Here is a 25,677-nt window from a genome sequence, read left to right on the forward strand (position 1 = left end):
TGTTCTGTTTTTTGATTAGATCTTGTTTTTTGTTTTGAAGTCTATTAATTTATTGAGTAAAAAAATCATTGTCAGACATATTAAATTCAGTTTGGTTCAAATTTGGCTGATGTCCATTTGCAGCAGAGATGAATGGAGGAGAAGAGAAGACACAGTGATGCTGGTAAGGGGACACTGAAACAAAACCATCTTCTGTTAATTATAAAAGCGGGCATCACACAGCCAGCGTGAGTCAGTTAGCTAACGAGCAGGGATAAAACCAGAGTAAGCGAGAACTTTCAAGGAAAGAGAGGCCAGAGCTTTCAGAGGACAAGATGCAGCAGGGGCTCGCTGGAGAGCAGTGTTGGGTGCAGAGCTGCCGGCTCACTTAGGGAACACGGTGATCACATCGTAGCCCTCGGGTGGAGTGACCCGCTCCCGGGCGTGCTTTTCACAGTAGATCTGATCCTCCACAAAGAAATGGCCCTTCTGTTTCAGGTTGTTGCCACACTCGGTGCACACATAACACTCAGGGTGGCGGTGACGGTCCCGCCGCTTCACAAACATGCCGACAATGCTGGTGCCACATTTGTCACACATGGACAGCTTCTGGGCATTTCCAATCTATGCAGCCACTTTGGTGACTGGAGCCTTAACTCTTCTGAATCCTGAGGGCTTGTTGGGATCCCCTTTCTCCTCAGACTCCAGGATTTCCTGCAAAACCAGGAATGAAGTGGACTGTTTCGGAGGCTCATTTAACTCTTGTTTCTCCTGAGGCATCTTGTAAACGTCAGATTTTTATCAATGACGAGTCCGCTTGGAAGCTGAGAATGGTCTAATGCTCTGCCATTCGTCTCCTGCCCGTTGGCTGCCATCTTTGACTCCAAGGCACTGTTGAAGTTGGAGATGTTTTCAGAGGAGTAGAGGCCAGCTGGGCTGTTGTACTGGTTTGTGATGACCCTGGGGCAGAAGTGGAGGCAGGTGAGGCAGTAAGAGGCAGGGCGCTCTGGTTGTGGGCGCTTCCTCTGTGTAGGACCTCTTGTGGTTCAGAGGCTAAATTCATCTTGTACGGATGATGTTTCCCTTCCTCTGTCACCAGAGGAGACCAGATTTTCTGTTGAGATCTGGTTACTGTGAGAGTCATGTTGTCTGTGCAGCCCTTGATTTTGTCCTGAGCTTCCAGGTGCGTCATGTTGCTGGTATTTTTCCCATTGATGGCTGTGATTACCTCTCCAACACATAAATTAGCTATAGCAGCCTTGCTTCTGGGAGTGACCCGGGAGATGGTGAGAGGCTGCTCGAAGTCCTTGCCCAACACAAGGCAGAAGCCCCACGGTCCTGGGCCCTGGAGGACTATTTGCTGGGTGGTCATGGCGCGGTGACGGCGGGCGGCAACTCCAGGGGACAGACGGGGCAGGACGCGGAGTGGCGCGTTGGGCTCCCCGGCAGCTGTGCTGATTAGATCTTTTATTTTTCTATTTTATTATGCTTAATTTGTATATTTTCACTCTTTTGCATTTACTAATATAAGTACACCAGCCATGACTTCCTCTGAGCTCTACTTTAACGGGATCCCACAGGTTCCAATATATGGAATGTTTTTTGATATTCTTATTTTCTAGATACTCTACAATTTCTATATAGGTCTCTTTTTTGATCCGAGTTATTTAAAAGAGAGTTTTCAAAAACGTCCAAGTGATAGGATTTTGTGATCCATAATTTTGTGATTAATTTCTAGTTTTTCTTCTCTGTTACCAGGTTCTGTATTATGTCTGCTTTTTTGGTGAGGTTTTATTTGTGGCCTAATATATGGGCAATTTTTAGAAATACATATACATCAATTAAATGTCATTACTTATGCAATTTTGGTTTTTCTATGTCTTTACTTAATTTGGTCCATTGATCTGTCATGAGCTGAAAGAGGTGAATTATCTGCCTCTACTGTGTATCTGTCTGACCTTTCTTGTATTTCCTGTAGCTTTTGCTTTGAATTTTGGTGCTGTTATTTGGTGTGTTCGATCTTCAATTGTGGATTATATTCTTTATTGTTATAAAGAGTTCTTTGTCTCACTTAATATCGTTTGCCCTGAATTCAACCTTACTTGCCTCATATTAAGGTTACTGTACCTGCTTAGTTTGATGTAGCCCTTACCTGATATATATTTACCCTTCCTATTTTTTCAACATTGTTGAATTACTTTGCTTTGGGGATATCTCTTAAATATGCCATACAGTGAGAGTTTTGTCTTGTTCCCCAACCTTACAATCTTTTCTTTTTAGTAATTCACTATGGCCATTCATTAACATAGCTAGTATTTTGGTCATAGTTTTACTATCATACTTTATGTCTCTGTGTTTTTGTTTCTATTGCTTCTTTTTTTGGTAATTTTTGAATTTTATTTTATCTATTTTTTTATACAACAGGTTCTTATTAGTCATCAATTTTATACACATCAGTGTATACATGTCAATCCCAATCGCCCAATTCATCACACCACCATCCCCACCCCTCCGCGGCTTTCCCCCCCTTGCTGTCCATACATTTCTTCTCTACATCTGTGTCTCAACTTCTGCCCTGCAAACCGGTTCATCTGTACGATTTTTCTAGGTTCCACATACATGTGTTAATATACGATATTTGTTTTTCTCTTTCTGACTTACTTCACTCTGTATGACAGTCTCTAGATCCATCCACATCTCAACAAATGACCCAATTTCGTTCCTTTTTATGGCTGAGTTATATTCCATTGTATATATGTACCACATCTTCTTTATCCATTCGTCTGTCAATGGGCATTTAGGTTGCTTCCATGACCTGGCTATTGTAAATAGTGCTGTGATGAACATTGGGGTGCATGTGTCTTTTTGAATTATGGTTTTCTCCAGGTATATGCCCAGTAGTGGGATTGCTGGATCATATGGTAATTCTATTTTTAGTTTTATAAGGAACCTCCATACTGTTCTCCATAGTGGCTGTATCCATTTACATTCCCACCAACAGTGCAAGAGGGTTCCCTTTTCTCCACACCCTCTCCAGTATTTGTTGTTTGTAGATTTTCTGATGATGGCCATTCTGACTGGTGTGAGGTGATACCTCATTGTAGTTTTGATTTGCATTTCTCTAATAATTAGTGATGTTGAGCAGCTTTTCATGTGCCTCTTGGCCATCTGTATGTCTTCTTTGGAGAAATGTCTATTTAGGTCTTCTGCCCATTTTTGGATTGGGTTGTTTGTTTTTTTGTTATTGAGCTGCATGAGCTGTTTATATATTTTGGAGATTAATCCTTTGTCCGTTGACTCGTTTGCAAATATTTTCTCCCATTCTGAGGGTTGTCTTTTCGTCTTGTTTACGGTCTCCTTTGCTGTGCAAAAGCTTTGAAGTTTCATTAGGTCCCATTTGTTTATTTTTGTTTTTATTTCCATTCTTCTAGGAGGTGGATCAAAAAAGATCTTCCTGTGATTTATGTCAAAGAGGGTTCTTCCTATGTTTTCCTCTAAGAGTTTTATAGTGTCCAGTCTTAAATTTAGGTCTTGAATCCATTTTGAGTTTATTTTTGTGTATGGTGTTAGGGAGTGTTCTAATTTCATTCTTTTACATGTAGCTGTCCAGTTTTCCCAGCACCACTTATTGAAGAGACTGTGTTTTCTCCATTGTATATCCTTGCCTCCTTTGTCATAGATTAGTTGACCATAGGTGCTTGGGTTTATCTCTGGGCTTTCTATCTTGTTCCATTGATCTATGTTTCTGTTTTTGTGCCAGTACCATATTGTCTTGATTACTGTAGCTTTGTCTGAAGTCAGGGAGTCTGATTCCTCCCACTCTGTTTTTTTCCCTCAGGACTGCTTTGGCTATTCGGGATCTTTTGTGTCTCCATACAAATTTTAAGATTTTTTGTTCTAGTTCCGTAAAAAATGCCATTGGTAATTTGATAGGGATTGCACTGAATCTGTAGATTGCTTTGGGTAGTATAGTCATTTTCACAATATTGATTCTTCCAATCCAAGAACATGGTATATCTCTCCATCTGTTGGTATCATCTTTAATTTCTTTCATCAGTGTCTTATAGTTTTCTGCATACAGGTCTTTTGTCTCCCTAGGTAGGTTTATTCCTAGGTATTTTATTCTTTTTGTTGCAGTGGTAAATGGGAGTGTTTCCTTAATTTCTCTTTCAGATTTTTCATCATTAGTGTATAGGAATGCGAGAGATTTCTGTGCATTAATTTTCTATCCTGCAACTTTACCAAATTCATTGATTAGCTCTAGTAGTTTTCTGATGGCATTTTTAGGATTCTCTATGTATAGTATCATGTCATCTGCAAACAGTGACAGTTTTACTTCTTCTTTTCCGATTTGGATTCCTTTTATTTCTTTTTCTTCTCTGATTGCCGTGGCTAGGACTTCCAAAACTATGTTGAATAATAGTGGTGAGAGTGGACATCCTTGTCTTGTTCCTGATCTTAGAGGAAATGCTTTCCGTTTTTCACCATTGAGAATGATGTTTGCTGTGGGTTTGTCGTATATGGCCTTTATTATGTTGAGGTAGGTTCCCTCTATGCCCACTTTCAGGAGAGTTTTTATCATAAATTGTGTTGAATTTTGTCCAAAGCTTTTTCTGCATCTATTGAGATGATCATATGGTTTGTATTCTTCAATTTGTTAATATGGTGTATCACATTGATTGATTTGCATATAGTGAAGAATCCTTGCATCCCTGGGTAAATCCCACTTGATCATGGTGTATGATCCTTTTAATATCTTGTTGCATTCTGTTTGCTAGTGTTTTGTTGAGGATTTTTGCATCTATATTCATCAGTGATATTGGTCTGTAATTTTCTTTTTTTGTACTATCTTTGTCTGGTTTTGGTATCAGGGTGATGGTGGCATCATAGAATGTGTTTGGGAGTGTTCCTTCCTCTGCAATATTTTGGAAGAGTTTGAGAAAGATGGGTGTTAGCTCTTCTCTAAATGTTTGATAGAATTCACCTGTGAAGCCATCTGGTCCTGGACTTTTGTTTGTTGGAAGATTTTTAATCACAGTTTCAATTTCATTACTTGTGATTGGTCTGTTCATGTTTTCTATTTCTTCCTGGTTCAGTCTTGGAAGTTTATACCTTTCTAAGAATTTGTCCATTTCTTCCAGGTTGTCCATTTTATTGGCATAGAGTTGCTTGTAGTAGTCTCTTAGGATGCTTTGTATTTCTGCAGTGTCTGTTGTAACTTACCCTTTCTCATTTCTAATTTTATTGATTTGAGTCCTCTCGCCCTGTTTCTTGATGAGTCTGGCTAATGGTTTATCAATTTTGTTTATCTTCTCAAAGAACCAGCTTTTAGTTTTATTGATCTTTGCTATTGTTTTCTTTCTTTCTATTTCATTTATTTCTGCTCTGATCTTTATGATTTCTTTCCTTCTGCTAACTTTGGGTTTTGTTTGTTCTTCCTTCTCTAGTTCCTTTAGGTGTAAGGTTAGATTGTTTACTTGAGATTTTTCTTGTTTCTGGAGGTAGGCTTGTATAGCTATAAACTTCCCTCTTAGAACTGCTTTTGCTGTATCCCATAGGTTTTGGATCATTGTGTTTTCATTGTCAGTTGTCTCTAGGTATTTTTTGATTTCCTCTTTGATTTCTTCAGTGATCTCTTGGTTATTTAGTAACGTATTGTTTAGCCTCCACGTGTTTGTGTTTTTTACGTTTTTTTCCTGGTAATTCATTTCTAATCTCATAGCGTTGTGGTCAAAAAAGATGCTTGATATCATTTCAATTTCTTAAATTTACTGAGGCTTGATTTGTGACCCAAGATGTGATCTATCCTGGAGAATGTTCCATGCGCACTTGAGAAGAAAGTGTAATCTGCTGTTTTTGGATGGAATGTCCTATAAATATCAATTAAATCTATCTGGTCTATTGTGTCATTTAAAGCTTCTGTTTCCTTATTTATTTTCATTTTGGATGATCTGTCCATTGGTGTAAGTGAGGTGTTAAAGTCCCCCACTATTATTGTGTTACTGTCGATTTCCTCTTTTATAGCTGTTAGCAGTCGCCTTATGTATTGAGGTGCTCCTATGTTGGGTGCATATATATTTATAATTGTTATATCTTCTTCTTGGATTGATCCCTTGATCATTATGTAGTGTCCTTCTTTGTCTCTTGTAACATTCTTTATTTTAAAGTCTATTTTATCTGATATGAGTATTGCTACTCCAGCTTTCTTTCTTTCTTTTTTTTTTTAAACATCTTTATTGGAGTATAATTGCTTTACAATGGTGTGTTAGTTTCTGCTTTATAACAAAGTGAATCAGTTATACATATACATATGTTCCCATATCTCTTCCCTCTTGCATCTCCCTCCCTCCCACCCTCCCTATCCCACACCTCTGGGTGGTCACAAAGTACAGAGCTGATCTCCGTGTGCTATGCGGTTGCTTCCCACTAGCTATCTATTTTACGTTTGGTAGTGTATATATGTCCATGCCACTCTCTCTCTTTGTCACATCTTACACTTCCCCCTCCCCATATCCTCAAGTCCATTCTTTAGTAGGTCTGTGTCTTTATTCCCGTCTTGCCACTAGGTTCTTCATGACCTTTTTTTTTTTTTTCCCTTAGATTCCATATATATGTGTTAGCATACTGTGTTTGATTTTCTCTTTCTAACTTACTTCACTCTGTATGATGGACTCTAACTCCATCCACCTCACTACAAATAACTCTATTTCGTTTCTTTTTATGGCTCAGTAATATTCCATTGTATATATGTGCCACATCTTCTTTATCCATTCATCCGATGATGGACATTTAGGTTGTTTCCATGTCCTGGCTATTGTAAATAGAGCTGCAATGAACATTTTAGTACATGACTCTTTTTGAATTATGGTTTTCTCAGGGTATATGCCCAGTAGTGGGATTGCTGGGTCGTATGGTAGTTCTATTTGTAGTTTTTTAAGGAACCTCCATACTGTTCTCCATAGTGGCTGTATCAATTTACATTCCCACCAACAGTGCAAGAGTGTTCCCTTTTCTCCACACCCTCTCCAGCATTTATTGTTTCTAGATTTTTTGATGATGGCCATTGTGACCGGTGTGAGATGATATCTCATTGTAGTTTTGATTTGCATTTCTCTAATGATTAATGATGTTGAGCATTCTTTCATGTGTCTGTTGGAAATCTGTATATCTTCTTTGGAGAAATGTCTATTTAGGTCTTCTGCGCATTTTTGGATTGGGTTGTTTGTTTTTTTGTTATTGAGCTGCATGAGCTGCTTGTAAATCTTAGAGATTAATCCTTTGTCAGTTGCTTCATTTGCAAATATTTTCTCCCATTCTGAGGGTTGTCTTTTGGTCTTGTTTATGGTTTCCTTTGCTGTGCAAAAGCTTTGAAGTTTCATTAGGTCCCATTTGTTTATTTTTGTTTTTATTTCCATTTCTCTAGGAGTTGGGTCAAAAAGGATCTTGCTGTGATTTATGTCATAGAGTGTTCTTCCTATGTTTTCCTCTAAGAGTTTGATAGTGTCTGGCCTTACATTTAGGTCTTTAATCCATTTTGAGTTTATTTTTGTGTACGGTGTTAGGGAGTATTCTAGTTTCATCCTTTTTCATGTAGTTGTTGAGTTTTCCCAGCACCACTTACTGAAGAGGCTGTCTTTTCTCCATTGTATATGCTTGCCTCCTTTACCAAAGATAAGATGACCATATGTGTGTGGGTTTATCTCTGGGCTTTCTATCCTGTTCCATTGATCTATATTTCTGTTTTTGTGCCAGTACCATACTGTCTTGATTACTGTAGCTTTGTAGTATAGTCTGAAGTCAGGGAGCCTGATTCTTCCAGCTCCGTTTTTCTTTCTCAAGATTGCTTTGGCTATTTGGGGTCTTTTGTGTTTCCATACAAATTGTGAAATTTTTTGTTCTAGTTCTGTGAAAAATGCCAGTGGTAGTTTGATAGGGATTGCATTGAATCTGTAGATTGCTTTGGGTAGTAGAGTCATTTTCACAATGTTGATTCTTCCAATCCAAGAACTTGGTATATCTCTCCATCTATTTGTATCATCTTTAGTTTCTTTCATAAGTGTCTTATAATTTTCTTCATACAGGTCTTTTGTCTCCTTAAGTAGGTTTATTCCTAGATATTTTATTCTTTTTGTTGCAATGGTAAACGGGAGTGTTTTCTTAATTTCACTTTCAGATTTTTCATCATTAGTGTATCGGAATGCAAGAGATTTCTGTGCATTAATTTTGTATCCTGCAACTTTACCAAATTCATTGATTAGCTCTAGTAGTTTTCTGGTAGCATCTTTCGGATTCTCTATGTATAGTATCATGTCATCTGCAAACAGTGACAGCTTTACTTCTTCTTTTCCGATTTGGATTCCTTTTATTTCTTTTTCTTCTCTGATTGCTGTGGCTAACACTTCCAAAACTATGTTGAATAATAGTGGTGAGAGTGGGCAACCTTGTCTTGTTCCTGATCTTAGTGGAAATGGTTTCAGTTTTTCACCATTGAGGACAATGTTGGCTGTGGGTTTTTCATATATGGCCTTTATTATGTCGAGGAAAGTTCCCTCTATGCCTACTTTCTGCAGGGCTTTTATCATAAATCGGTGTTGAATTTTGCCAAAAGCTTTCTCTGCATCTATTGAGATGATCATATGGTTTGTATTCTTCAATTTGTCAATATGGTGTATCATGTTGATTGATTTGCATATATTGAAGAATTCTTGCATTCCTGGAATAAACCCCAGTTGATCATGGTGTGTGATCCTTTTAATGTGCTGTTGGATTCTGTTTGCTAGCATTTTGTTGAGGATTTTTGCATCTATGTTCATCAGTGATATTGGCCTGTAGTTTTCTTTCTTTGTGACATCTTTGTCTGGTTTTGGTATCAGGGTGATGGTGGCCTCGTAGAATGAGCTGGGGAGTGTTCCTCCTGCTGCAATATTTTGGAAGAGTTTGAGAAGGATAGGTGTTAGCTCTTCTCTAAATGTTTGATAGATTTTGCCTGTGAAGCCATCAGGTCCTGGGCTTTTGTTTGTTGGAAGATTTTTAATCACAGTTTCAATTTCAGTGCTTGTGATTGGTCTGTTCATATTTTCTATTTCTTCCTGGTTCAGTCTCGGCAGGTTGTGCATTTCTAAGAATTTGTCCATTTCTTCCAGGTTGTCCATTTTATCGGCATATAGTTGCTTATAGTAATCTCTCATGATCGTTTGTATTTCTGCAGTGTCAGTTGTTACTTCTCCTTTTTCATTTCTAATTCTATAGATTTGAGTCTTCTCCCTTTTTTTCTTGATGAGTGTGGCTATTGTTTTATCAATTTTGTTTATCTTCTCAAAGAACCAGCTTTTAGTTTTATTGATCTTTGCTATTGTTTCCTTCATTTCTTTTTCATTTATTTCTGATCTGATCTTTATGATTTCTTTCCTTCTGCTAGCTTTGGGGTTTTTTTGTTCTTCTTTCTCTAATTGCTTTAGGTGCAAGGTTAGGTTGTTTATTCGAGATGTTTCCTGTTTCTTGAGGTAGGCTTGTATTGCTATAAACTTCCCTCTTAGAACTGCTTTTTCTGCATCCCATAGGTTTTGGGTCGTCGTGTCTCCATTGTCATTTGTTTCTAGGTATTTTTTGATTTTCCCTTTGATTTCTTCAGTGATCACTTCGTTATTAAATAGTGTATTGTGTAGCCTCCATGTGTTTGTATTTTTTGCATATATTTTCCTGTAATTGATATCTAGTCTCATAGCGTTGTGGTCGGAAAAGATACTTGATATGATTTCAATTTTCTTAAATTTACCAAGGCTTGATTTGTGACCGAAGATATGATCTATCCTGGAGAATGTTCCATGAGCACTTGAGAAAAATGTGTATTCTGTTGTTTTAGGATGGAATGTCCTATAAATATCAATTAAGTCTATCTTGTTTAATGTATCATTTAAAGCTTGTATTTCCTTATTTATTTTCATTTTGGATGATCTGTCCATTGGTGAAAGTGAGGTGTTAAAGTCCCCTACTATGATTGTGTTACTGTCGATTTCCCCTTTTATGGCTGTTAGTATTTGCCTTATGTATTGAGGTGCTCCTATGTTGGGTGCATAAATATTTACAATTGTTATATCTTCTTCTTGGATCGATCCCTTGATCATTATGTAGTGTCCTTCTTTGTCTCTTGTAATAGTCTTTATTTTAAAGTCTATTTTGTCTGATATGAGAATTGCTACACCAGCTTTCTTTTGATTTCCATTTGCATGGAGTATCTTTTTCCATGCCCTCACTTTCAGTCTGTATGTGTCCCTAGGTCTGAAGTCAGTCTCTTGTAGACAGCATATATATGGGTCTTGTTTTTGTATCCATTCAGCAAGCCTGTGTCTTTTGGTTGGAGCATTTAATCCATTCATGTTTAAGGTAATTATCGATATGTATGTTCCTATGACCATTTTCTTAATTGTTTTGGGTTTGCTTTTGTAGGTCCTTTTCTTCTCTTGTGTTTCCCACTTAGAGAAGTTCCTTTAGCATTTGTTGTAGAGCTGGTTTGGTGGCGCTGAATTCTCTTGGCTTTTTCTTCTCTGTAAAGCTTTTGATTTCTCCATCAAATCTGAATGAGATCCTTGCTGGGTAGAGTAATCTTGGTTGTAGGTTCTTCCCTGTCATCACTTTGAGTATATCATGCCACTCCCGTCTGGCTTTTAGAGTTTCTGCTGCGAAATCAGCTGTTAACCTTATGGGTGTTCCTTTGTATGTTATTTGTCATTTTTCCCTTGCTGCTTTCAATAATTTTTCTTTGTTTTTAATTTTTGACAGTTTGATTACTATGTGTCTCGGCCTGTTTCTCCTTGGGTTTATCCTGTATGGGACTCGCTGCACTTCCTGGACTTGGGTGGATATTTCCTTTCCCATGTTAGGGAAGTTTTCGACTATAATCTCTTCAAATATTTTCTCTGGTCCTTTCTCTCTCTCTTCTCCTTCTGGGACCCCCATAATGGGAATGTTGTTGCGTTTAATGTTTTCCCAGAGGTCTCTTAGGCTGTCTTCATTTATTTTCATTCTTTTTTCTTTATTCTGTTCCGCAGCCGTGGATTCCACCATTCTGTCTTCCAGGTCACTTATCCGTTCTTCTGCCTCAGTTGTTCTGCTATTGATTCCTTCTAGTGTAGTTTTCATTTCAGTTATTGTATTGTTCATCTCTGTTTGTTCTTTAATTCTTCTAGGTCTTTGTTAAACATTTCTTGCATCTTCTTGATCTTTGCCTCCATTCTTTTTCCGAGGTCCTGGATCATCTTCACTATCATTATTCTGAATTCTTTTTCTGGAAGGTTGCCTATCTCCACTTCATTTAGTTGTTTTTCTGGGGTTTTATCTTGTTCCTTCATCTGGTACATAGCCCTCTGCCTTTTCATCTTGTCTCTCTGTGAATGTGGTTTCTGTTCCACAGGCTGCAGGATTGTAGTTCTTCTTGCTTCTGCTGTCTGCCCTCTGGTGGATGAGGCTATCTAAGAGGCTTGTGTAAGTTTCCTGATGGGAGGGACTGGTGGTGGGTAGAGCTGACTGTTGCTCTGGTGGACAGAGCTCAGTAAAACTTTAATCCGCTTGACTGCTGATGGGTGGGGCTGGGTTCCCTCCCTGTTGGTTGTTTGGCCTGAGGCAGCCCAACACTGGAGCCTACCTGGGCTCTTTGGTGGGGCTAATGGTGGACTCTGGGAGGGCTCACGCCAAGGAGTACTTACCAGAACTTCTGCTGCCAGTGTCCTTGTCCCCACAGTGAGCCACAGCCACCCCCTGCCTCTGCAGGAGACCCTCCAACACTAGCAGGTAGGTCTGGTTCAATCTCCCCTGGGGTCACTGCTCCTTCCCCTGGGTCCTGATGCACACACTACTTTGTGCCCTTCATGAGTGGAGTCTCTGTTTCCCCCAGTCCTGTCGAAGTCCTGCAATCAAATCCCACTAGGCTTCAAAGTCTGATTCTCTAGGAATTCCTCCTCTCGTTGCTGGACCCCCAGGTTGGGAAGCCTGACATGGGGCTGAGAACCTTCACTTCAGTGAGTGGACTTCTGTGGTATAAGTGTTCTCCAGTCTGTGAGTCACCCACCCAGCAGTTATGAGATTTGATTTTACAGTGATTGTGCCCCTCCTACCGTCTCATTGTGGCTTCTCCTTTGTCTTTGGATGTGGGGTATCTTTTTTGGTGAGTTCCAGTGTCTTCCTGTTGATGATTGTCCAACAGCTAGTTGTGATTCTGGTGTTCTCACAAGAGGGAGTGAGAGCACGTCCTTCTACTCCACCATCTTGGTTCCTAGTTTCTATTGCTTCTTAAAGCAAAATCTTTCAGTATGGTCTGTTTTATTTTGTGTTCTTTTTGACAATTTGGAAGATCTGTATTTTATTCTTCTGGAGTTCTTCTGGAGGTTGCCTTTGTAACTATGTAAAAATGTATTTAATCCTTTTTTTTTTTTTTTTTTTAGGCTGTACTAGTTGGCTCCCTTCTGAAATAAGTGATCACAAAATTAGTTTACAAATTTGCTCATAATTTTTATCTGCTTTGTGACAGCTTTTTCTTCTGGTGAGTTTTCTTGGCTTACCATATTTTTTCCTGTTCTGTTCCTCCTCTATTTCTTTTCCAGCATCTTTGACTACATCGTGTGCTGGTTCCTAGTTGGAAGAGGCGAACCTTCCTGGATCAGCATTTTGCAGGGGATGTGTGTAGAGGAGATACCAGGAGGTATTTTAGGAGAGCAGGATTGCTCCCTGGTTCCTGGTAACTCTGTTCACAGGACTGTGGCAGTGATTTCTTTTAGCTTCTACCCAGTCAGCAGAGATCTGCAGCCCTGGGCTTCCCCCAGTTCAGGCGCTTCTCCCGCTCTGCCTCAGCAGCACACTGCTTCCTGTGAAGATGGCAGACCTGTAAAGTTTTCTCTATTAGCCCTGCCCTCCTCTTTCCCCACAGTGTCAGAGGCAGCTCCCACTGCTAGACCGCATACCCTGTTCCCATTGTTCCTGATTAGGAATCATTGGTTTTCTCCTTCAGGGAGTGCCAGCTATTGGCTGGCTCTGCCATCTTCAACTGAGATCTGCAGCCACAGGTGTCTTCTGTAGGTGTTTTCTCACACCTCGTTTGATCTTCACTGGTTTTGGCAGCCCTTGACCATTTTTTGGCAGCCTTTCTTTATAAGTTGTGGTTGGATTACAAATGTGTTCTAGTTTTGCTGAAGACAAAATTTGCATTCCTCTCTTTCTCCTTTATTTTGGGTGATTTTGGATATGAAAAGGAGTAACTATTCTGCTATCTTAGAACTGTCTAGTGTTGTAAAGTTTTATGTATTCTGGTATTTCCTTAAACATTAGCCAGAACTCTCTGGATAGGGTCAGCATGAGCTGAAGCTGGGGTCTGACAGTAGAAAGGAAAGAAAATAGGAGTCGAGAATAAAATTCGAGGGTTAAAAAAGCAATGCATACTATTGCTGCCTGTGCTGTATGGCACTTTGGCTGGGATTGTGCCACTATTTGGGTGGGAGGTCATGGCCAGGCAGAGCAGGGCATGAAAAACATCTGCCTCCTGGTCTATCTCAGGGAAAGCCTAGGAGCTCTCAGACCAGGGAGGGGAGGACACACACCTCTGCTCTGGACAGGTTGCAGGGCTCAGCTCTCCATCTCTCCCCACACCCGGGGCCCATCCAAACAGCCCAAGCACCCTGGATTCTGGCTAGTCTCTTAGTGATGGTGGCCAAGTCCTGAAAACCAGGATCTTGTCTCAGAGGAGGCTGCCCAGGGTCAATGCTGTTAACTATGTTTATATGCCTAAAGAAAGAGCTTGCCCATCCAAAGGGAAGGTGTATATGCAGGATACCCAGAAGATAGAGCCAGAGAGGAAAACCTGCCCGCAGAATCTCAGGCTTGACTTTTGGTATTGTCTCTTAGCTTCCCACACCACCTGGAGGGAGCATTTTATCCCCATTTAACAAATGAGGAAACTGGAGTCTTAGAGAGGCTAAGAGACCTTCCTGTGGACACACAGCTAAGAGATGGAGAGAGGGATTTGCATATACTTCTCGCTGGCTCCAGAGTCTGGACATCAACTCTCTCATCCCCCTGCCTCCAACTCAACTTCTCATGGAGACCCACACCCCATCCTCAGATGGTTATCTTATGTCCATGTCCACGTCCCTGGGTGACCTTGGTGGATCCTTGCTCAGTGTCTGGCTTCTCAAGCCTGGCTGCACTTTAAATGCTGTTTAAGCTCCCCAGAGCAGCCAGGGATGGGAACCAATGGGCCACACCCTAAACATCTTTGACCCCCTGTCTTGGGCACTCTGTCCCCCCAGCCTTGGCACAGGGCTTGTTTCTTGGGACCAAATGCATTGGGGTTCTCTATGTTCTGTGATCTTGAGCAAATCACAATTTCTCTGGGCTCAGTCCTTATTTCTAAAATAAAATTGCCTGTGACTGCTCTAAGAGCCGAACACGGACTCTGAAGCCAGATGGGCTCAGTGTGAATCTGGGCTCAGCCCCTTCTTAACCGTGGGGCGTTGGTTAATTACTTATCTCCTCTATGCTCTTTACTTTTCTCATCTATAAAATGGGAATAATAATGAATGTCTTATAGGGAGGTCTTAAGGATTAAATGAGCTAATAAATATGAATCACTTAAAACAGTGTCTGGCATATGGCAAGTTCTAGATAAGTGCCAGATATCATTCGATTCATTAGTTATTATTATTAATGCATGCCCAGGGCCCAGCCAAGGCATGGGCATAAGTGGCTGTCGAGGTTGCTGTAGTAACCCGCGTCCTTTGCTTCCTTCCAGGAGCTTGGGCCCCTGCCCCAGCCCCGCAGAGGCTGTGGACGTGTACGGTCCGGAAGCCTGGTTTCCAGCCCCGTGGCCCATCCCTGGCTGCGGGGAGCGGAAGCACCCACGAGGTAGCGGTGGCCCGCAGCGGCCCCGTCCCAGCAGCGAGCCATGGGCCAGAAGCTCTCGGGGAGCCTCAAGTCGGTGGAGGTGCGAGAGCCGGCGCTGCGGCCGGCCAAGCGCGAGCTGCGGGGAGCGGAGCCGGGGCGGCCGGCGCGGCTGGACCAGCTGCTGGACATGCCGGCGGCGGGGCTGGCGGTGCAGCTGCGCCACGCGTGGAACCCCGAGGACCGCTCGCTCAACGTCTTCGTCAAGGATGACGACCGGCTCACCTTCCACCGGCACCCGGTGGCGCAGAGCACGGACGGCATCCGCGGCAAGGTGGGCCACGCCCGCGGCCTGCACGCCTGGCAGATCCACTGGCCGGCGCGGCAGCGGGGCACACACGCTGTGGTGGGCGTGGCCACGGCGCGGGCCCCGCTGCACTCGGTGGGCTACACGGCGCTGGTGGGCAGCGACGCCGAGTCCTGGGGCTGGGATCTGGGCCGCAGCCGCCTCTACCACGACGGCAAGAACCGACCCGGCGTGGCCTACCCCGCCTTCCTGGGGCCCGAGGAGGCTTTCGCGCTGCCCGACTCGCTGCTCGTGGTGCTGGACATGGACGAAGGCACACTCAGCTTCGTCGTGGACGGCCAGTACCTGGGCGTGGCCTTCCGTGGCCTCAAGGGCAAGAAGCTTTACCCGGTGGTGAGTGCCGTGTGGGGCCACTGTGAAGTCACCATGCGCTACATCAATGGCCTTGACCGTAAGTGCAGCCTGCTGAGGGGGGAAGGGGTGGGCAGGGGTGGGTCCGGAGGCTGCCTGTCCCAGGCAGAACTCAGGGGGGAGGCGGGGGAAATCAGGTGAGGCCCCATCCTCCATCAGCACTTGGGATAATCCTGCGGTGTGAACTCGTGGTGAGGACGTGGACTCTGAGGCCAGGCTCCTGGGTTTGGACCTTGACTCTTTTTTGCTCGCTGGGTGATCTTGGCGTGTGCCTCAGTTTCCCTTTCTGCAAAAGTGGCTCAATGATAGTAATCTAGGTCTGCGTTGTTGTGAGAAATCAAATAAGATAATAATATATGTGAAGTGCTTAGGACAGTGCTTAGAACTGGCGCCTAATAAGTGATTTGGGTGTTGATGCTAATTACGAACGTTTCAGTCTCTGTAAGGGTTGTGCAAAACGATGTCTCCTGTGTTCCTGGCTTCAAGTTCACAGTGGGAGGAGAGTGACAAGTAGAAGACACAGTCCCTGTACTTGAATCCCATGCACTCGAGTTACTGATAAATAATAAGTAGTGATAACTATCATTTATTGAACACCTACTGGATGCAGGGGCTGAACACTGAAATCTAGGTCTTCCTGCTGAACTCTCTGTTAAAGGGGGCATCTAGCTGATTATTGCCTCATGGGAATGAGAGCCACGAGTTGTAGAATCTTCTGATTTCTTTCACGAGGACCCAGAAATCTAGATTTTGTGTGAACTATTCCAATTTTTAACGTTGGCAGCTGCTTAAGACACCGTGTGGACACACAAAACGCCCTCGCAGGTTGCACATAAGCCCACAGGCTGCTGTGTTTGACTGCTGACAACTCTAAGGCCTCCTCTCATTTAATATACACAACCATCCTGTGAGGCAGCTTAAAAATCCTAGTAACGAAAATAGTTACTGGTTTTAGGAGGGAGTCACTTAGGGAGGTAGGGTGGCCTCTGGACCACAGGTGCATGTGGCCGCCTGTCCCGTGTTGAATCCCAGCCGAGTGGGGCCTGGAGTCAGTCACCTGTGAGCTTGCGCACACCTCATCCAAACAGACTTCCTGCCACACCCCTGACGAAGCTCCCAGAGGTGGGCGCTTAAAGCCAGAATTCCAGCGTATTCATTTTGAATGAGAGATATAGTTGCCCCCCCTTCAGAGGGGAGAAACTGAAGAGCAGAGCTACGGAGAACCAGAACCCGGACCTCCCCAGGTCTGTCAGCCTCCGAAGCCCACTCTTTTCCCATGCACCCACCTTTAGCTGAGGGGCTGAGAGTGACACTCCAGAAAAGAGGTCAAGAACAAGATTTTACTCAAGTAAAAATTGACATTGACTCAGGTTAGCGTGGGTTGACCATTTTCAAGGGTGACAGACCACCAGAAAGGGGCTGGTGTGCTCCACTCTGTGGTATCATTGGCGACACTTTTGCTCATATTTCATTTCCATGGTTGTTGGACTCGGGTGGCCATTGAATGGCAAAGTGGCCTGTTTTCTCTGATTAACTGGTTACGTAAAGAGAGGTGAGTGTGTCCTGAATCGGGCTAGTTTAGTCACCGCAGTGCCTTGTGGAGAATGTCAAGAACCCTCAAAGACATGACGACCAGGCAAACCCCAGTGCTTAGAAAACCAACGGCAACAACAAACGCTCTTTTTAAATGGAATTGGAAAATTTACTTGCCAGAACTGATCACTGGACTACAAGGATGGCCTTGGTGTACCAAGGCTCTGGGGTCTGACATGCCTCATTTCCCACTGCATCCCCAATGCTCAGTGGTTTTGTGTCTTTGGTGAGTCACTCTAATGCTTTAGGGCTCGTTTTACTCATCTGTAAAATGGGACAGTATCAGGTCCCTTTCACAGCTGCTGTGAGATCTTGTGTGACGGCACCAATAATATGGTAGCTGGGATTAAAGGCTGGCACTGATACCCAGAGGAATTACCTGAGCCAACCATTGGGGTCCCAAGGTGGGCTTCCTCTTGGGTATTGATTCACACTTGGATTATTGTCTGTTGCTTGGTTTACTGGCACAAAACTAAGGTGCTAACAAGGTTGCAGCCAGTGGCTCCCCAACGAAGGATAGGATCAAGAGCATTCAAGCCATGGTGTTCTGCTTGGTGTGCTGCTGAGGATAGAGGCTGGGTGGGAGAGGACAGTCGTGATCAGAGCATTTTGAGCTCTTGGATCCTTCAGGTGGCCGGAGACGCTTGGTGAGACTGAAACTTGGAGCATTCTATCCTCCCTGTTGGCAGTGATTTTTTCAGGTTGGCTGAGGCTAGAAAGCCCATCCAGGAGGCAAGGGGAGGCAAGGCCAGGATGTCATATGATGCGAGCCTGTGGCATCTCCTGTTGGGTGACAGGATTGGCTTGAGTGCTATGGTGCTGGCCCCTTCTCCAGATAGGAGTGATGTTCTCTATCTTGGGCAGGGTGTGATTGCAGAAAGGGGGAGCTCAGCTTTTTTGAACAAGCCCTGACTACAGGGTGAGCCACCAAAGAACAGGCTGAGGGGAGTCTGACGGGCTGGTTGGGAAGGGACTGTGTGATGCCTGTAGCTAGTGACCTGGGCTGAAGTCCAGTGGATCCCTGGACACCGAGAAGGGTTTGGCCCTAGGGAGTCCCTGGGCAGGTAGGGTGACCCAAGGTGGAATTCTGTGCATGAAAAGAATTCTGAGCCAACGCTGGTTGTGGACACGGTCGGTCGGTCCCCAAATTCAGACCCAGCAAGGGGGTTAGGGGACCACATTTAGAGACAGGTTCTAGAGCAGAAAGGCAGGGCTGCTCTCTGGGGTTGCTTCCCCACAAGGCCATGGGGGGTAGAACAGATGGGGTTAGAGTGTGGTCCCAGGACTCACCAGGAGGCCCTGGACGATGATTACCTCCTCGCTCTGGACCTTAGTGTTCTCCTTTGTAAAACAGGCATGATAAAGCTCGCCAGCACAGAGCAGGCCCACAGCGACTGGTGCTCGCTGCTTTGACTAACTAGGTGAGCTGGGCCAGGTCCGGGGCTTCACCTATGGATAAAAACAAAAGTGGCCTCAATAAGAGGCTTCCCTTCTAATGGGTAGGAAGGAAGTTAATGGGCATGGTTTTCTCAATTTTTGATTTTTATGACTATGAAAGCAAGACTTAGAAAGAGCTAACTGCCTGTAACTCTGAAGTGTGTGTCTGTGGAGGACAAGAGCTCCTGGAAGTGCATTTTCCTATTACGAATGTGTTCTTTGGCTACACCATGGAACGAAACAGCTCAGAATCTTGGGGAGTTTACAGTAAAGAGCTGCAGGACGCCCAGGGTCTCTGCCATCTGAGTGAGCTGGGAAGTGCAGAACCGAGGCCAGGCAAACAGGCCAGCTGGCTCCGGATGACTGGGTCCCGGGTCAAATAATAACAGCACCACACTAACGAACACTTCTCTGATACTTAGTCTGTGCTGGGCTAGATTCTAAGCACTTTACAAATTTTAGTTCATTTAATCCTTGTAACAACTCTTTGAGCTAATACCTTTATTAGCATCTTCATTTTCCGATGAAGAAATTGAAGCCCAGAGAGCTTGAGTAATTTGCTCAAGGTCACACAGCTAATAACTGGATCAAACTGAGGCACACTGGCTTAGTGGGTCCCTTGTGGAGATGTTTATAGACCAGGCAGGAAGAGAAGGAATAGGAGAGGCTGCTCCACCGGGCTGGGCGGCCACTTAGCAAAGGACTGGACCCTTTCCTTCAGCGGTGAGTTTGGAGGAAGCCCCGAGATGCTGTCCCTCCCCCCGGTTTCACCTCCAGGCCTCAAAGCTCTTGGCTGAGCACAGCACTCCGCGGGGCGTTCTGAAAAGCTAGTTGAGTACAGACAGTCCCAGCGGGGGCTGTGAATCAGGCATCCTTTGGTCGCTAACAGGAGAATGTCACTGAAAATGTCCCAACTGCTGTGAGGGTGGCCCGTGGGGTGGGCCAGGCCTTTGGAATCGGCTCCGGGCTGGTTTCCGGAATTGCCCCCCAGCCCCTGGCTCCTCCTTCCACATGCTGGCGGCCAGGAGGGCTGACAGAGCGGCTTTGTCTCCTGTCTTGGAGTTCTTGTGGTAGTGAGTAGTACGCGAGTGACACAGGAAGAGGAGAGGGGACCCCGGACGGAGCAGCTTTGATTTGAGGGTCATAATAATTATACGTTTGGGGGAATCCACCCAAGTTCTGTGCCCTGGGCCAAGTGTTGTACTCATTTTCTTTTTTTTTCAGCCCACGCAATAAACCTTGAGGCAATGTAATTGTTATTAAACCCATCTTATAGACGAGGAAACTGACTCTTGGAGAGGTGAAGAGTTAGCCCAAGGCCGCACGGCTAGCCAGTGGCAGAGCTGCCCTGAAACCCAGGGCGTCGTGACCACTCCCGTGCCTCCTGCTACCTGGGCCGGCCCTGCTGCCTCCACTCTGCCCGCCGATTCCAAGGAGCAGGTGTCCGAGCCCAGGGCTGACTCAGCGGGGGTTAGGGAGCGGGACCCCAGGATCTCAGGCCCAGGGGGCAGGGAAGCCTTCTCCACCTGCTTCGAGCCAGGGAAACTGTCGTTCCAGACGTCATTCCTAGATGGTGTAATTGATCTGCCAACAAGCATTTATTGGCGTATCAGCTCAGCAGAGGAGGCTGGCGTCCAGCCAAGGCTTCTGGTACTGCCGAAGGCCAGAGAGAGTTTTCTGCCGGGATGGCTGCAAGCACACCGTCGCCTTGCCAGAGCTGTCTGCACTGCACTCACGACCTTCCTGCCCAGCTCCCCCGTGTCTCCTGGGTGACACCACCCTCTGGACTCTGCTCCCCCTCCCTCCTGAGCCAGGTCCAGGCCTGGTCTCCCCTTTGCCCCGCACCCTATCATTCTGCCCTGACTCCGGCTCACCACAGCCCTCAGCCCAGGGCTCTGTCCCCTGCACCCCCAATTCAAGGCTGAGTCCTCCTCCTACCCCACCCCCCCAATCGCCGCTTTGCCCCAGTCACTCACTTTTCCACATGTGTATGCCTTCTTTCCCCAGGTGGGTGTGCAGTTCCCCAGGGCACAGGTGGTCAGCCAGGAGGCATGTGTGGGGAAGCGGGCAGACTGGGGACTTTAAAATACTTTTGAAAGGTAAATGATGCATGTGGCAACAAAGAGCAGCGCTACAAAAGCGTGCCTGGTGAAGTACCTCCACCCCGAAGCTCCCCAGCCTCTCTTCCTGCTGGTAACCCCCATTATCACTTTCTCCTACGTCCTTCCAGAATTTTATGACAGAGAAGTTTCAGGCAAATGTGATCATACTGTGAACGTTGCTCTGCATCTCGTTTTCCCCCTTAATAGATCTTGGTGATTGTTTCATATGATTAACGTAGAGCTGCCTCATTCCTTATTAACAGCTGCATGGGTTTCCATGGTATGGTTGTATCATAATTGGATCATCCAGACCCTTATTTTTGGACATGTAGGCAGTTTCCAGTCTTTGAGAATAAACTTTTGATCCTGATTTGAATTTTATTTCTGCCCCCTGCTGGCTAATTGACATCCTCAAGCCTTTGTTTTGCCATCTGTGCAGTGGGAATAATTATACGTACCTTGCAGAGTTGGTGAGTATTAAGATTGATGCAGAAACGCAGCGTGGTCCAGCATGTGGCTCACGTGAGGTGCCGGGTGGAGGGGAGCTGTTGATATCACACACTTAGCCTGCATTATTGATTGTGCTATGCCCACTGCTGAGCTCGTCTTGGGCATCCGATGAATGCTTGTGAAAGATTTGGTTTCTGATTTAAAATACGGCACAATCACATTAATTTGCAATTAAGACGGCTTCAGACTCATTGTGGGACTACACTCATTTGAGATATATAATTCAGTCAGTCCTTACATGGACCTCAGCACAGTGAGACCCCTGGACCCCTTACTTGCACAGAGCAGGTTCATAAGAGGTGTGTTTTGCTGTTTTGTTATTGCTGCTGCTGCTACTGCTGAGGGTGGCAGTTCTTTGAGGTGGGACTGCATCCTAACCTCCTCAGCCACCCTCATAGCAGAGTACATAGTAAGTGCTCAATAAGCGCATGTTTTCTCCATCGCAGCGGGACTGGAGTCATAGTTGCCTGGAACGAAGTGAGGCTGGCTCTGAGCTGTCACCCCCTGGAAGCCTGACCCCGGAGTGATCCACTTCCACCCCTCATTGTGCACCGTGCACAGCACGTCTGTCCCCACACCCGGGCCAAGCAGAGGCTGCATGATGGCCCAGCAATTCAATTCAGGATCTCAGCATTCAGAAACTGGCCCCTACCCTTTGTTTCCCACTAAAAAGGAACAGACTTGCAGCTGAAAAAAGGTTTCGCTCAGACGCTGTGGCCCTGCTTTGAGGGTTTTTTTCCCACATTTAACACAGTCACGAGTAGGTTCAGTCCAGGAAGTCCTGCCTGCAGAAGGGAGCTTTGAAACGCAGGCGTGTTTGGGACAGGTGTCACCGTGGGCCACCGCAGAGCTGCTGCCATCTTTCTCAGAGGGTCACAGCCTGGTGTCACGGGAAGAACTGCGGCTCAGGGGTCTCCCAGCCCCGGGCTCAGTCCCGACTTGGCTGCTAGTTAGCTGTGACCTTGAGCGAGTCACTTCACCCCTGAGCCGGTTTCCTCATCTGTAATAGTAATAGAAATTTACTTTGCCACGAGCCATCAGGATCGTGGGTCATATATAGAAAGTGACTAGGCTGGTGCCTGGCACATAGAAGGTACTGAAAAAGGTAGGTTTAAAAATTGCCGGTTGTAACTATTACAGCTCCCGTAGGTTGTTAAAGTTACTTAGTGTTATTAGATGTGGAAATAATTATTGTTATTAAATTTGGGTCCACATTGTGAACTCTGAGGGATTCCACACAAGGGAATACATTGGTTTGGGGAGGTTTTTGACTCTTTCCTCTTTAGGATACGTGAAGGAAATGACACCTGAGGTTCAGAGGCCACTGTGAGTTTGTCACAAATGAGCTGGGAGCGCTCAGCCTTCCCTGTGAGCAGTTTTAAAGGCTTCCAGCTAAAGGTCTGGCTCAAGCACTCTGTAGCTCCCGGTGGTGAGTTGCCTGGTGAGCGTGTGTTCAGCACGGATGTCCAAGCAAGTGGTGTCCTCACCAGCTGTGCCCACGTGTGTGTTCAGCAGGGATGGGCTGTTGCGGTGGTGGGCCTGAGGAGCAGCATCTGCCGCTGAACAGATGGTTGCTAGGCCTGGCTGCGGGCTGGCCGCTACTGGACCTTGGAGGAAAGGGAGTGAGGAAGAGACGGCCGGTCTCCATCTTTCTGGGACTAGCAGGGGTTGAAGGCAGGCCCCAGGCTTTAGGGCTGGAACGTGCCATTCAGCAGCCTGTGCAAGACCCACATTTTACAGGTGGGCGCTGAATGGACTAGAGAGCCGGGAGGACTTGCCCAAGGTCACCCGCTAAATAGCGGCAGAACCAGACTAAAACCCAGGCCTCCAATCCCTCCTTGACAGTGCACCTTGCCAGAAACAAGAGAGTAAGAATTCAGTGCAGTTTATGAGTCCATATTGAAAAGCCCGACATAGGTGAAGGAGGACGTAGGAGTTCAGGAGGAGAATGATGGGTGAGGGTGGAAGGGCCTTTGGAGCTCGGGTGGAATTTAGAATAGGTGCTCCCCACTCTCACATCCACACATGGGAAGACCTTCCATGGCCTCTCAGTGCCTCCCACGTGTCAGATACCCCCCTCCTGCTCAGACCACAGAACTAGGGGGGTTCAGCGCCGTCAGAACCAGACATAACTGATCTCTCCATTTACTACCTTGATGACCTGGGCATAGGTTTCTTAACTTCTCCGTCCTGTACAGTGGGTGTGATGCTGGGACTTCCCCATAGACTTGCTGTCGGCTGCGCACCTCAGACTTTCATGTGCCACTCACGTCAGCTGGGGATCTTGTTAAAAGCAGGTTCTGACTTAGCAGGTCTGGGGAGGGCCCCAGACTGCGTTTCTGACCAGCTCCTGAGGATGCTAACGATGCAGCCTGTTGAGGCATCAGGCCGTCTGTTTAGCCGAAGGGTTTCCCGAAGCTGGTGTCGGCACTGCCACTGCATGGAAACACCCTTAAATACAGCACAGCCAGACCATTCGTTCTCACTCCTGCCGATGGGCGTCGGCGGGACTGGCGGGGGTGCCGCTGGGAGGGGGCATAGGGCAAGGCCTCCACGGCAGCTCGTCGCCCACTCCCCACCATCTCCCCTGCCTAGCCCCACTCTGATCCTGCAGCCCAGCTGATCTGCCTGGGCCTGTGCCGACCTCTTTATTGGAAATGGCCTGCTTCCCGCCCCCACCCCCACCCCCACCCCCCAGGCAAGGCCCAGGGTGGCCTAGCCTGGCCCTGCCCTCCGCCCCTCCCACCTGGCTGATGGGAGGGCAAGTCCTGTCCCTCAGCGGCCCAGCTGTGCCTTCTACATCCCCTCCCTTTCCCATCCAGCCCCACTTCCCTCATGTTCTCAGCTTTCCCAACCAGCCCTGGACTCATTTTATGGGACCCAAGTTCTCACAGTTGCTGGCGAGGGGTACCCAAGTGAATCCATACTGTTATCCATGAATTTCCCGCGAGGGCGACTTCATTTGGGAAGGGATTACCGCAAATAGAAACAGCTCTGTGTTAAACAGTCATCGCGTGAGCACTTAACAAGAGGCCAGGCGCTGCTCAGCACGGCGCGTGCGCCATCTGATCTAACCTGCCACAGCCCCATGCAAACGCCAGTGAGCGTTCTGTGCATGTTATCTCGTTCCATCCACGGACGACAAGGCACCGCTCTCCCACGTCACTCGTGAGGAGACTGAGGCTGAGGGGCGACGAAGAGCCCGCTCATGGCAGGAGCTTGGCAGGCAACCATCCGGCAACCTTGAACCCACGCCTCTCACCTCCGTGCCGCTCGGGGTCACGTGAGTCTGCCGTGGCTCTGTGGGTGGTCCCAGGCCTCGGCTTTCCTGTGCTCCGCAGAAGGGCTTCCCGACGCTGGTACCGGCAGCTCCCACTGCCACAGCCTGTGAACACCCTTAAATACCGCACAGCCGGATCATCCGTCCTCACCCCTGCCCGTGGGAGTGGGTGCTGCTGGGAAGGCAACGCACGGAGCAAAACACATTTGCAGGAGGGTGTTTAAACCGCTGGGAGAGCAGACAGCCTGCTGGGCTATGCCTGCGGCCAGGGAGCCGGCTGATTCTGTCTCCTCACTTGGTTAAGGCCAGGGGGCGGTTAGCATGAGTTATGGCCTAACCCAGACACTAATAAGGCTGCTTGTCTGAGGCCTTCCATAATTCAAGTTAAGGCTGTGCCGTTTAATGGCCCTTCTTCATCAGATCTTCCAGGACTTGGTGCCTCCTTAATGATTTATTTGCTTGGGATGAAATTAAGCCAAGACAGCGTGAGCTTGGAAAACACTGCCGAGCCGGTTCTCCCCAGTTCTTCATCCTCCGCAGCAGCTGCTTTCTATAAATAGAGCTGCGAGCCCCGCTTCGTGACCTGCCTGCTGGGAACCCCAACGGGTACAGGCTGCCCCATCCTGGGGCCCTGGGGCCCCACTTGACAAGGCACCTGAGGCCCCCATCTCTCACACCTCCAAGGCCCATGACCTCACCAGGGAGCACTGAGGGCCAGAGCTGCCAGCAGAGACATGGCCGTCTGGCTTTGGAGTCACTTAAGTAGAAGCGTTGACCCATTTGGAACCATTTGAGTCAATCCATTTGGAGCCGTAGCGGCATTCCAGATCTTGTCCCAATTGTTGAGGTTTCTCCCTCAAAATGCATCCACGATGGTGTCCCAGGGTGAGGGCAGTTTTGCCCTAGTGTTTACTGAGGTGGACAGCTCGCGGCTTGTGGTCTGGGCCCTGCTGGGGGTGCCAGTGGGATCCCGGTCTTCTCCCTGAGCGGGGCTACCTCTGGGGTGAGGGGCCAGAGTCACAGCCCAGGGCCACTCACAAAGCTCACCCAGGGGCCAAGCAATCGAGAAAAGGGGAGGGACGTTTAGTTGAGGCTCCCTTGGAAATCCAGACCCCAGGAGATCCAAGTTGCCTGAGGGAAGGGGTGAGCGTAAGGTTGCATGTGTAGTGGGTGGGTCCAGGAATGAGTTGCTC

General features: G+C 46.4%; 1 protein-coding gene and 1 pseudogene across 1 annotated transcript in view; one reads left to right on the top strand and one right to left on the bottom strand.

Moving 5' to 3' along the window:
* The window catches only part of SPSB4 (splA/ryanodine receptor domain and SOCS box containing 4), an 86,131-nt gene that overhangs the window by 9,518 nt on the left and 50,936 nt on the right, over positions 1-25,677 (top strand). Inside the window, exon 2 of the mRNA XM_057544860.1 lies at positions 14,756-15,602. Coding sequence (XP_057400843.1) covers positions 14,909-15,602 — 694 coding nt within the window. The 5' untranslated portion in view covers positions 14,756-14,908. The remainder of the gene's footprint in view (positions 1-14,755; positions 15,603-25,677) is intronic.
* LOC103008964 (PDZ and LIM domain protein 1-like) lies at positions 364-1,351 on the bottom strand (annotated as a pseudogene).

Source organism: Balaenoptera acutorostrata, chromosome 4 (assembly GCF_949987535.1).
Source record: "Balaenoptera acutorostrata chromosome 4, mBalAcu1.1, whole genome shotgun sequence".
Classification (NCBI taxonomy): domain Eukaryota; kingdom Metazoa; phylum Chordata; class Mammalia; order Artiodactyla; family Balaenopteridae; genus Balaenoptera; species Balaenoptera acutorostrata.